Source organism: Solea solea, chromosome 13 (genome assembly GCF_958295425.1).
Source record: "Solea solea chromosome 13, fSolSol10.1, whole genome shotgun sequence".
In the NCBI taxonomy this organism is placed as follows: domain Eukaryota; kingdom Metazoa; phylum Chordata; class Actinopteri; order Pleuronectiformes; family Soleidae; genus Solea; species Solea solea.
The window spans coordinates 22,984,172-22,996,817 of record NC_081146.1 but is presented as its reverse complement, the minus strand read 5'-3'; the positions used below and the strand labels follow the sequence as shown (position 1 = coordinate 22,996,817).

General features: G+C 41.6%; 1 protein-coding gene across 1 annotated transcript in view; it reads right to left on the bottom strand.

Moving 5' to 3' along the window:
* Positions 1-4,301: 4,301 nt before the first annotated feature.
* The window catches only part of atg5 (ATG5 autophagy related 5 homolog (S. cerevisiae)), a 28,583-nt gene continuing 20,238 nt past the window's right edge, over positions 4,302-12,646 (bottom strand). Inside the window, exon 8 of the mRNA XM_058648203.1 lies at positions 4,302-5,309. Coding sequence (XP_058504186.1) covers positions 5,173-5,309 — 137 coding nt within the window. The 3' untranslated portion in view covers positions 4,302-5,172. The remainder of the gene's footprint in view (positions 5,310-12,646) is intronic.

Below are 12,646 nucleotides of genomic sequence, written 5' to 3'. Positions count from 1 at the left end.
ACAGCATATTTAAATTAAACCACCGCTGGTCGTCATCTAAATTATGTGGAACAGTGGGTTTGAGTCGGCGCGGCGTCACGGTGTGTTTTTAAAAAGGCCTGAACGTAACCTGGATACAGTGTGTGTGTGTGTGTGTGTGTGTGTGTGTGTGTTTCTCTACATGTAAACAAGTGAGTGCAGACAAAGTAGTTTGGTTAGAGGAGTGAACGCACACTCGTTAACACACTCCCTCTTTTTTTTTTGCTTTGTTTTTCCTCTCCATCACACCGTCTGTCACGTCTCTGGCTCAGCAGGAACACACTCTTACACACGTTTGTGGCATGTTGTCATTTTTACTTGTCACACACACACACACACACACAGTCTCAGCCTCTGCTGTGTGTGTGTGTGTGTGTGTGTGCAGATTTACAGGCAACAAACACACACTCATGACTTCCTCTTCATCAGTAATTGCTCTCATCTGTTGATCTTCTTGATCTGTGCTCTGATAAAAAGCTGTGCACTGTGCCCCCCCCCCCCCCCCCCTCGAGGACCCCCTCTCTCTGTTTGTGTGAGACAGACAGAGAGAGAGAGACACACTGGTTGGGTAGAAACAGACGGGACAGTACTGTAGGGCATATTTTGTGGTCTAAACTGATGGTAAAAGCGTGTGTGTGTGTGTGTGTGTGTGTGTGTGTGTTTCGCGGAAGCAGTCGGACACCAGTGGTCCAGTAAATATGGGTCCACAATCAAAGGACTGTTTACAGTTGCCACGGAGACACAAGCAAACTCAGGCTTTATCTCACATACGCGATCAGTCGAGGAATTGAAAAGTTGCGAGGAATGTTGATTTTGACTGTTTCCCGGATCTCCTGTCATTTTATTTATAATCTATTCTTCCCTGTTAGGGGCCTGAATCATTAAAGGTCTGGTGTCCTAATAGTGAAACTGCACGGTTTGTGTGTTAAGATTCCACTTGAAAACACAAACAAACACACACTGTGGTGGTGGTGGATATAAAAGACTTATTCTTTAGCTACAAAAACACTTGTTTTTCCACTTTAAAGCAAATATACAAACACACTTTCTGCCAATAATCCTTCCTAAATGTTACACAATGAGCCTTTAAAGCTTATGGACACAGTTGGATCTTGACATTTAACCACTGACATTTGTTCCCACACACACACACACACACACATTATGCATTCCCTAGCACAGGGGTCTCAAACTCAAACTCAAACGACCTGGGGGCCACTGAGCATCTAGTCTGGTCAGAAGTGGACCGGTCAAGTAAAAAGAAGTCCAATTGTGTGTGAGGAAAAAATACCACAATATTCCATCATGATATAGCAATAACAATATATGTATATATATATATATATATATATATATATATATATATATATATATATATAGACACTTATATAACTTATATAACAATAAGTCTTTGATATAGTTCACAAAATATAATGCTTGATTAATCTATAAATATCAAAGACAGACAGATTTAAACTTCATGAGTGCTGTGCCACATGAAATTGATTGGGGGCCACAACTGGCCAGTGGTAGGCCGCATGTTTGAGACCCCTGCCATAAAAAAACCCCTCTAAAACCTGGTCTTAACCCCCCCAAAAGCCCCTTAAAGATGTGAGGACCAGCCAAAATGTCTTCATTTTATGTTGTTTTCATATCATTTTCAGTCCTAAATACACACACAGTGAAATTAGCTCTGATTCTTGAACCAGAAGATATTCTAATCTAATCAATGACGTGTCATCATCATCATCAATGCATATTGATTATATATACAGGGATGAGGCTCATCTGTGGACATTACTGAGTGTAATATTCACCACACTGAAACAAGTGAAAGTGTCTGATGTGTTCAGCTTTCATCCCCTCTGGTGATTTCACTTTATTCATCTCTCTCTCTCTCTCTCTCTCGTTCTCTCTGTCTGTCTCTCTCTCTTATGTGTTTAACTGCTGGCACTCACCCTCCCTCGCTCTCTTCATCTCTCCTGGTTAATTATCCGTTGGCATTCCACACTCTGCTAATGAGACCACTAAACTGTCCTGTCAGACAGGCCTCAGGCTGCTCCGTCACTCCCTGTGTGTGTGTGTGTGTGTGAGAAAGCACCGTGGAATTGAACTATACAATGTGAAGAGTGAGTGTGTGTGTGTGTGTGTGTGTGTGTGTGTGTGTGTGTGTGTGTAAATAATTAGACATCATTTATAGCCACCGCAGGTGTCTGTACGTGTGTGTGAATGAAGACATTCACTGGAATTCTTCCTGACTTTTCTCACTCACTCACACACACACTCGTCGTGTCTTGCCGTACAGGCAGTTTGCTAATGTGTGTGTGTGTGTGTGTGTGTGTGTGTGTGTGTGTGCGTGCGTGCATTGTGCAAGTGATGTCACACATCATGTCATCACGTCGGGCTTTCTCACCCTGCTTGTGCCGCCGCCAAGCATGATGGGACGGCGGGTTTTTATGGTGTTGAGTCAAGACCCCGACCTTGGCGTGGGGTAAAGAATGTGTTTGTTTGTGTGTGTGTGTTGCATTTAAATGTATACACACACTGCATTACACAGCTCCAGACGCAGTGATGAAGTGTCTGCCTCACTGACACACACTTTTTATGGGATTTCCCGACCCCACTGCTCACTCCACACACACACCCCTCCCCCCATACTGTACACTGTGTACCTGGTATTCCTTATGTTGTGGGGACCTACATGACCACATTAGGCTGAGGTTAGGCTGAGTTTATAGGGTTAGGTTAAGGTTAGGGTCAGGGTTAGGATTAGGTCAGTAGTATTTATGGATAAGGAAATTAATGTAAGTCATTGCAATGTCCTCTGAAGTCATGGAAACCACCCTGGGTGTGGGTGTGTGTTAATAATAGCATGGGCTAGTGATGTTTTTGAATGGAATGACATGACTGTAAATTATTAGCAGATTTCACTTCTTTTTGTGTGTATGTGTGAGTGAGTGAGATATTCATCAGTAGCCACATTTACTGTTTCCATGGACACGATTAATCTGACTACCTTACCTACTTCAGAAACTCTGTTTCAAGGGCAAAAAGGGGACAAAATGGGACATGGATTTGGACCGTATTCACCCTCAGACCACTTGATTTACATTATGCTGAAAGATTATTATGAAATCATTGATAAATAACTATAATTATTTTGCCTACACCAGCTTTAGATCTATTTTGTTATGGTTTAAACCTCATAAGAGATGTCTAATCATGTAACTGGTGTTACTTTACTTAAATTAGCTCCCACTGCCGAGATATGTATGTTCAACTCCTACAGAAATGAAAACTGGATTCTTATTTACGTTCACTGAATATTTTATACGTCTCTTTATTTCCCCCCCCAGGATGAACACGTGCGTTAAAAGTTGTGTCATCTAAACCGGGAAGTCGTCAACCAATGTTAGTCCAGACTCATCCGTGTCCAACATAAAAAATTCAAAGCGTTTATATGACATGTCGCACAACAGCCTGCAGACTCGCAGACCTTAAGCGATGTCTCATTACACATGAGCAGAGTTCTTAAAATGAAGCAAAACCAGATGCTCAATTACATTTTGGCAGCGGACGAAGAGGCTCGAGCCAAACCTGACAAAAACAGACAGTAAAACCCACTTCACTGTGTCGTAGTGATGAAGAGAAATCGACACCTGCTATTGAAAACATGTGTCAAGCTTTTTTTCCCCCTCCTTCTTTCTCGTGATAAACAATTTATCCAGTAACTCATAATTGTGATATTGAATGTTGCCACGTAAACATCTCATGCCGTGTTTGTCGAATAAAATGAACTGAAATAAAAGCCAATAATTACTTTGACCAAGGAGTCAAGTAGATTTTGGTAAGAACCCACCAATGACGTCACAAAAAATTATCTTTTCAAGAAATCCTTGAAATTTGTGTATGCTACCATCAGACTATGTTTCATCCAGATCTGATCCATATTACAGATACGGCAGCAATTTAAATCTTACAAGCAGGTGAAGTTCATCCACAGGATCAAAATGTAAACATTTCAGGTTTGGCAGAGGGAAGTTCACAGACGTCACCTGCCACCAGGCTTGTTTTGGATGACAACCAGCTGTCAATCACACATATGTGCCATTATTTTAACATCTATTTTGCACAAAATGGGAAGATCATTTACAAAATTGAAGAACGTCCACAAGAGTATGTCATTTCCATATGGACGATAACCATCTTAAAAAACACCACTGCCAACCGATTTGTTTTTATTTCAGTTGCAGAATCCCATCACTCAGTGAGGACGAAGTAAATACTGAAGGACACAATTCCTCTTTATTTAAAACATGAAATTAATATGTGGTATGTAACGGAATTTTTTTTTTTCTTACAAGTGAAGATGAAAAATGGAAGGAGAGAAAAAAACAAAAACAACCAGATCATGACAGGTGTATATTTAGTCTTCCTGTTTCAAATAATGCATAATTAGACGTTAATGTGACGTTATGTGTTTGTGTGTGTCCTCAGATCTCAAAAACTACTCATATTTTTCTTTACATAAGCTCATTTGGTCAAATATAAAACAAAAAAAATATTATTTTTACTAAGCCGACAGAAAATTCCCTCATTATTTTTTTCCAGGCTCTAATGTAAACTCATAAGTGAAAAAAAAAAAAGGTGAAGTAACTAAGGCAGCTTCAACAGGACAGGACACACCTATCCCCAAACAAGGACGCAAGGATGGAGAGAAAAGACGGGCTGCGTTCATCTCCTCGAGTCCCATGAAGATATGTGTTCTAAGACGAACAGAGAAAGGAGGAGGTTAAGATGCGAGACAGCAGAGTAGAAAAACGAAAGGTTTGTCTCTTCACTTCCAAGAAAGCGTGTCTTCTTTTTTGAAGTAGAGGAGGAAGAGATCTTTGCACCGTCACCTCCTGAAATCAGGTTTTCTGAGTGGAATAGTAGTAGTAGTAGTAGTAGTAGTAGTAGTAGTAGTAGTAGTGGTGGTAGTAGGAGTAGAAATATAAATAAACAGGATGGTGAAGGAGGTTTGTGGAGGACCCCCTTCACCTCCTTTTCTTTCCATTCTCATCTCAATAAAGAGTCTGTTAGTTCAAATCTTCCACCGTTTCCTGGGGCATCCCGCGGCTGGTGCTGGCGGTGACAGCGGTGGCCTCAGTAGCCTCAGTCAGTGGGGATGGGGATAATGCAGATGTGCAGGAAGTTGTCGGGGTGGCTTAGGTGTTCGCTGAGCCACTGAAGAGGAGTCTCCAGCAGCGGCTCGATGCCGTGGATCACAGCCTGGTAACGCTTCTGCTCACCTGGAGAGAGACGGAGACGGAGAGATGAGGAAGAGAGGGGGAAATAATCACAGATTTTTTAATTATCTCCAACAACCCCAATGTTCAGGGCGGTGACTTTTTCCAAAAACATTACATGACACGTTATTCCTGCATAGATATTTACCACACATGAACAGCCATAAACACAACAATATTTATTATTAATATTAGTGTTTCAGATGCTTTGGTGTTGCAATTGTCCATTCAGGACCGGTGTCCTCCATATACACAGAAAAACACTGTCTTGTTTTCTTTTTTGGTGGATTAAAAGTGAACCTATGCCCTCTGCTGGTCCAAGTGGCAATTACCTTAGGTGGTCTGATGCGTGTCGAGGCTGTATATTTTAAAACTGAACAGGTTTTCATGGTTCAAGTTTGAAGTTCCACAGCCCCAGGTTGGAACGGATCAAAAAAGTGACAATTTTAATAAAAATGGACTGAACAAGGTTTTTCATAAAAGAAGTAGTACCGAAAGAAAATGGAAAAAGGAGGAAAAACTCAAACTCTCCTTTAGGCCTCCTTGAACTCACATAAAATATTTTTATTTACAATATAAGAAGCCGGAAATAGAAGAAAAAAAAAGATAACACTGTGACTCAGGGAAGAGGACATAAGAGAAAACAAGGGAGTATGAAAATGTGAAAAACAAAAACACAGATGATGAAAAGGAGGAATGTGCTGAAAAATAAGAGTGAGTGTTTAAAAACAGCAGAGAGGATGAGAGAAAAGAAGAAAAAGAGAGTAAGTAAGGAAGGAAAGGAGGAAAATCAGGGGAAGATGTGGTAAAGAAAACAAAGTCAGAAAAAAACTGATAAAGAGAAGATAAAGGGAAGAAAAAACAATGGTGGAGAAAAAAAACTGAGGTGAGAGACCACATCAGAGATTCTTGTGATACCACGGGTGTGGTGGGTGAGCGAGAGTGAAGAGAGAAAGTATGTGTTCGTTCAACTCTGAAGTGACAGTTGATTATTTAAGCGTTTTGTCGTTGAGAGGATTCGAATTTTACACTCTCACTCTGACGGTTCACAGTTTCACACTCTCCCTCTCTCTCCCTCTCTCTGACCTGAAGGCCCCTTCAGTTTGAGTCTGCCCATAGACCACAAATCATCCGTTATTACATCTAGTGGCTTTGGGTCATGTGATGTCAGCAGATTTCTGATTTTGGGGTTCACATAAGGATCTCTTTTTGCGGATCATACGAACATGGGTATAAATAGTGTAAACATAGACACAAATACTGCCAGATGAAAGAAACTTGTTTCCTGTCATCTCTTAAACAACTTTCTAACCAACAAACGGTTTAAAATGCAGAAAAAACATGATGGCGTGACAATTTCAAGATGATCATGTCAATAGGAAACCACACATTTAAGAACACCTGCTTATGGGTCTACTTTTTGCACATAACGCACAAAAAAGTTAGGACAGTTTAATGAATGTAGCTGATTTTGCAGCATTTGAAGATCTAAATACGTGAGTTTACTGGTAAGAGGTAAGAGGAAGAGGGAAGGCGGGGTTGCAGCTAAACCACCACTTTGTCACAAATGTCAGAATATTCGTGTTTGCTGAACTGGTGGTTTGATACGTACGGTTTCACACTTCTTTTACGTACAAACAGTGACGAGCACTAAAGTGTGTGTGAGAGAGATTAGAGCTTAACTTGATCAAAATGTGGCCGGAACTTGAGTCGACAGCAAGTTTAAACAAAAGTGATACATTTCACTCCAGTTTCACTGAAAACAAGTCACACCTTACGATAATGCGCACCTGTTTAAAGGCAAGAATTTAATCTTGCCTCCGCACTCATTCATGTTTGCTTTTGCAGTTTTGCAGCGACGGTGACACGGGGTGTTTTGATCGTCATTAAGAAAAACAGAAACTGTTCACATGAAAAGAGCAAATACAGCTGTTTCCAGTGTGTCTGGTGTTAAAGAGACACAGAGAGAGAAAGAGAGAGAGCGGATACATGCTTTAAAGTTACATTTTAAGGTCAAATAAATAAGTACACACAAGTGCTACAACAGCTTTTAGTCAAGAGTGATCACAAAGTCACACGCAGTCAGACACCTGTCTTGTCTGTGTGAGTGAAAGAAAGAGACACACAAGAAAAGGCCTCTTCCTGTCAATCACACTTGACCTTAGCTTGCACGCACACACACACACATACACACACGCACATGCACACATTGCTCTCATTCGCCCACCTCATTTGTGACAATTTGGCTCCACGTAATATCAGGAGGACGGTTGAGGCGCAGCATTAACCGCCGGTCTGAGAAGCGGCGCCGCCCTACACCTGCTGACTGGCTGGCAAACAGCAGTGTGCAAGCAACACTGTCGTACAAACTGTGCAAGACAACGTGCTCCACAGAGGCCCTCTGAAAACGACACACGTGGCACTTCCACACAGGCTTCACTTTCTCAGCCTAGAGACAACAAATGCTTTCATGTACATTCTGAGGTGAGGCTGTGATTTTCAGAGTAAAAAAAGTGGGGGGAAAAAAAATAAAAGTTGAAAAATAATTAAACAAAAAAAAGTGAAATATATAAGAGAGCACCACGAATGCTGCAGTGAGGTAAGATGCCTCCGTTTTGTGTGCATAGCATTCAAAAACCAGAGTGTACCCCCCCTTTCGCCCTATGACAGATGAGATTGGCACAGTGCACCCCGCGACCCTCATGTGGAAGATGAGTGAGTGAACTTATGAATAGTGAAGTGCACACTCTACCAAATGGGCAAATGAGTGCTGTGGTATTACTCTGAAAAGCATGCAAATATGTAATGTTTTCAACGCCAAATGTATGAATTTATGAATTTCTGCTGCTGAATTAAAAATCTTAAAACTGAATTGGTTGCTTTTTAGGTGTTCAGGTGAATTTCTAGGTCACTGGAGCACGTTTCAAGCAGTGTGGGATAAAGTGAGGAGAAAAACCATGTTATTAAAAAAACGGGAAACCATTTGGATGCTGTTGGATTGGGGACAAAAACGTTTTCGTTTTTCATTTTCGTCAGAGCAGTCGAGGTGGTGCACTTATTTGCATCGCTGACTTTCTGCACTGAAACCACCGAGCCACAGGTTTGAATAAAGGAAACCAGCTACAATCAATCTGTACTGACTCAACTTCCTCTCGACTAAAGGGAAGTCGAGGAGCAGCTGAGGAGGCCTCAACTGCAAGAAGAGCAGCAGCTTTAGTCTACGACAGGGGCGTCAAAGTCAAATGACCTCTGACCAGCTTCTAGAGAAAAATTGTGTGGGAAACATAAGCTTAAAATTCTCGCACAATATCCCATTGTGACGTCGTAATTAAGCTATTCATGATGATATTTCACAGAATTTCAAAGTAAAAGTGTTTGTTTTGATACGGAATGATGTAAACTTCACAATAAAAACATTCAGTGTATATAAAAAAAACTATTAACATCAAAACCAGACAGAAATAAATCTAAAATGAAGTAAATTGTAATTAAAACACAACAAGCTTAATGTTGAACACTATACTCGAGGCCCCATGTGGCCTGTGGGTCGCCTGTTGTACACCTCTGGTCTACGATGTTCTGAAGTTATCGTAGACTAAAGCAGGCATAAATTTTATTGGATGAGCCTTTTGTTCGTGACTAAAATCTGTTTGTTTTTAAATTTGTCCCTGCTGGCGGCCATGTTATCTTTGAGGGCAAGTATCTGGGTCAGGATGGTTCATGGAAATGACTGCATGCACAGTGAAGACAGTGTCAACATCTCGTACAACCACACAGAAAAAAACTGAAGTATCCTTTTAACACATTTGGGCTGATCAGCAGTGATGACAATCTAAAGTTCCATTCAGAAAGTACAAGGTGTGACCCCGGTACACAAGACAGCCATAGTGAAAACACACTTTCTCCTGCTCACACACACACGCACACACTCCATTTCTGGGTGGTGGGTGTATCGTACCCATCTAATCTCTATCAATGAGTCTTGCCTGACAACAAGCCTGATGAGTTGGGTGGAGTAGGTAGGTTGTCACAATCTCACTATGAGAAATGGGGGAAATTTACAATGGGCCACGCCCCCAAACACACACTCTCTCAACTGTACACACGCAGGTTTAATACGCATCACTGTAGATCGCTTCTATGGTTCAGTCGCACATGTGCAGTCTCATGCTCAAAAAGCCTGGATGACTCGTAGGGTCAGTAACTCTGCGTGGTCCATCATGTTTTGGTCATTGTCAGTGTGAATTCCAATAAACACGTTGTAAACAGCTGCAGCATCACAACAGCTGACACTTGTTAGGCTACAAAGTTGAGACAGAGGGAAAAAATAAGCCCCCCCCCCCCCCCCCCCCCCCCAACAACATGGCAGGCACTTCTTAAGAATGAGCTCAGAAGACAGAAAGAGAAACGGAGCTTTTCATGACCTTTTCATCTTTTCAGGCTCTCATTTACTCACTTTCCTCTAACAAACCAAGCTAACTGTTAGAGAACTGGGTGGTGTGAAAGTGTACATTCTGTTTACGGTACATTCACTATGTTCAGTGCACTTAAAACACTAATCACTATAAGGTTAGGGTCGGTAAGTCCAGAAAAGCTAGCAATAACAGACTTTACACTAGAGCTGCGACAATGAATCAATTACTAAATGAATCAACTATTTGGTAACTGATCAGTTTGAGTGTTTCCCTAGTAATATAATTTTTCAGTTTCTTCAGGATGTTTGGAAATCATGTGACTTAGCCTGGGTGAATGTAGCCAAGTCTGCCACGTTTGGCCAACTGGTAAAGGGAACCATGGTGTGCTAGAGGCAGGTTTAACACGATGATGACAGAGAAGTGACATCTAGCAGCTTTTGTATACATCCAAACATGGTGGCCACAGAAGAGCAGCTGTCTTCTGGATTTTGCTTTCATTTTAAGTGAGACGGAGCCAGAAGTCTCTCGACGCCATTATTAGATAGCCATGCCTCCAAGAAAACTACACAAAACATGTTTTGGTTTTTTTGTTGACACGCTTTATGTCATCTGGATCATTGGTCTGATTTGTTGTAGGTCTTTCCAATTGTGTACAGAGGCATTTTAAACTACGTCCATTGGTCACGCCTCTTGGGAGGTGATTCCAGAGTCAAGCTCAATGTCAAATGAGATTGAGATGTGGTCTGGCGTTAGCCCAGGCTACTTCACTCAAGACAAGCTGACTGCAGGTAGGCAGGTTAGCTAATGACAGACGTGGTTTCGTTTATTACAGTATTTCTAAGGCTACAGACACCAGCCTTTTTTCCTTCTTTCTTTTTATTCAATGACATCTATCGGGACGTGCAGAGGATACCAACAAATAAGATTAAAAGTGTTTCGGAAATAAATGACAGAACTGAGCTTTAATAACCAGTTTGCTTTGGAAGGCAGTCGTAACTGAAACTGGACTAATTTAGCCACTGACATAAGCGCATACACACACACACACACACACACACACAGATACACACACCCTGTGGTTGAGTGGTGCACGAATGCCGGCCAAGACGACATGTTTTGTCAGCCGAGCAAAGCCCAACCACGATTTAGGAAAACCGCAACACGGCGTGCTCCTCACAGCCAAACACACAGTCTGAGTGCATGACTGGCAGCTGGTAATACAGACTGACTGGACAAAAACAGCCACTGGCTTCCTATTCAATGACTGAGTGGTAAAAGTTGTTATTCAATAAATACTTATTGAGTCTATAAACCGTCACAACAGCAAGAATTGCCAAGAATGCATCATCACATTTCTTGCTTGGTCCAACTAACAGTGCCAACACCAAAATAGGTTCAAGCTACAATTATTCAGAACAATGAAAAACAAAGCAATTCCAAGCAGCAACAACAACACACAAGTCTCACAACTGCACATGCAAACTTGTGTTTGCACAGGTGTTACACAGAAGACTAAAACAAAAACACCTCAGGAAGCGCTTTACTGTAAGTGACATGCTTAACATACACTGCAGAACCAACTGCTGAATAAAAATCACTAATTAAAGTACAGTGTAAATCTCAAACCGTACTGATGGTGACAGAACATACAGATGCAACATTATCATCTAATCTTTAAAAGCACTAATGTTGAATTTATACTATAACACACATTGCAGGACTTAATATCCTGAAAAAGTACTGTAACAACAACAAAAACAACCAAACAAAAGCTTTAGAATAAAAGAAAACACGTCTAAATGATGCAATATAGCAATGTCATTACTCAGATTAACAAAGAAATAGGAATTTGACAAATGATCATTGTGATACTCATGACTGTAAATTTATTTCAATGTAGTTCCTTAGAAGTGCAACCAACAACTTCCGTGTCTGTCAGTTCATGTTCACTGAAGTAAAGACACAGCAGTCAGGAGGTGTTGGCAAAGACACATGCACTTTTCCTCAGAGCTGGTGTTGCTATATTAAGCAACATTGTTGTGAAAAACACGTCTGTCATGTTTTGGATACAGAATAACGCATGTTCTTTGTCCCATAAACTTGAGTCATCTCAAATCAACGCGAAGAGAACCAATAGGGGACCAATAGAAATGCAGTGGGTGTCGTTTCCCTCTTACCAGCACACTGTGTAATTAGTTTTAACATCATAATGACAAGTTTAAACTTAAAAAATGTCTATTTCAACTTTAGGCTGAATCTAGGGTCTGTGAAGAAAGTCCTGAAAACGGGGGTTTGGACAATCTTCGTAAAAACAGACGTCAACAACGTGTTGGAAAGACGAAATCTCCAGCCCCAAAACTCACCCTGAATTCCACCAAAACATCTGCAGCCTTTTTACAGTAAACCTGCACGGAATAGAATTAGAAAACAAGAGATCTCAGCTGACCACATTTTAATCAACAATAAAACGAGTCATACGGCAGGCTTTCGAGCTATTTCTGAATTCCCCTGTCTGGTGCACATCTCACACACCCGCGCACATGAACCATAACCCGCTATCTGCTGTATCAAAACAGCCACTGAAACCTACATCCCCACCCCCCCTTCGGCCTCTGAAGTGAGCCGACCCGTTTGATGAGCACAAGATGATGCTCCTGATGCTGCCTGTGAAGGGAAGCCTGCCAATAGTGAGTGGGTTGTACCACAGATGTGACTGAAACAGGGGGGGAAGGAGGCGTGGGAGGAGAAGGAGGAGGAGGAGGAGGGGGGAGGGGATTGAGAGGGTTGGACTTAAAGTAATGTGTGGATTTGTCACTTGAAGGGGAGGGAGGGGTTAGGGTGGGGTTGTGGGGGTGGTGAGATGGGCGGGGGGTTTCCTCTGATTATTCACAGACAATAATCAATGACGGGTATTTTCATAATTGG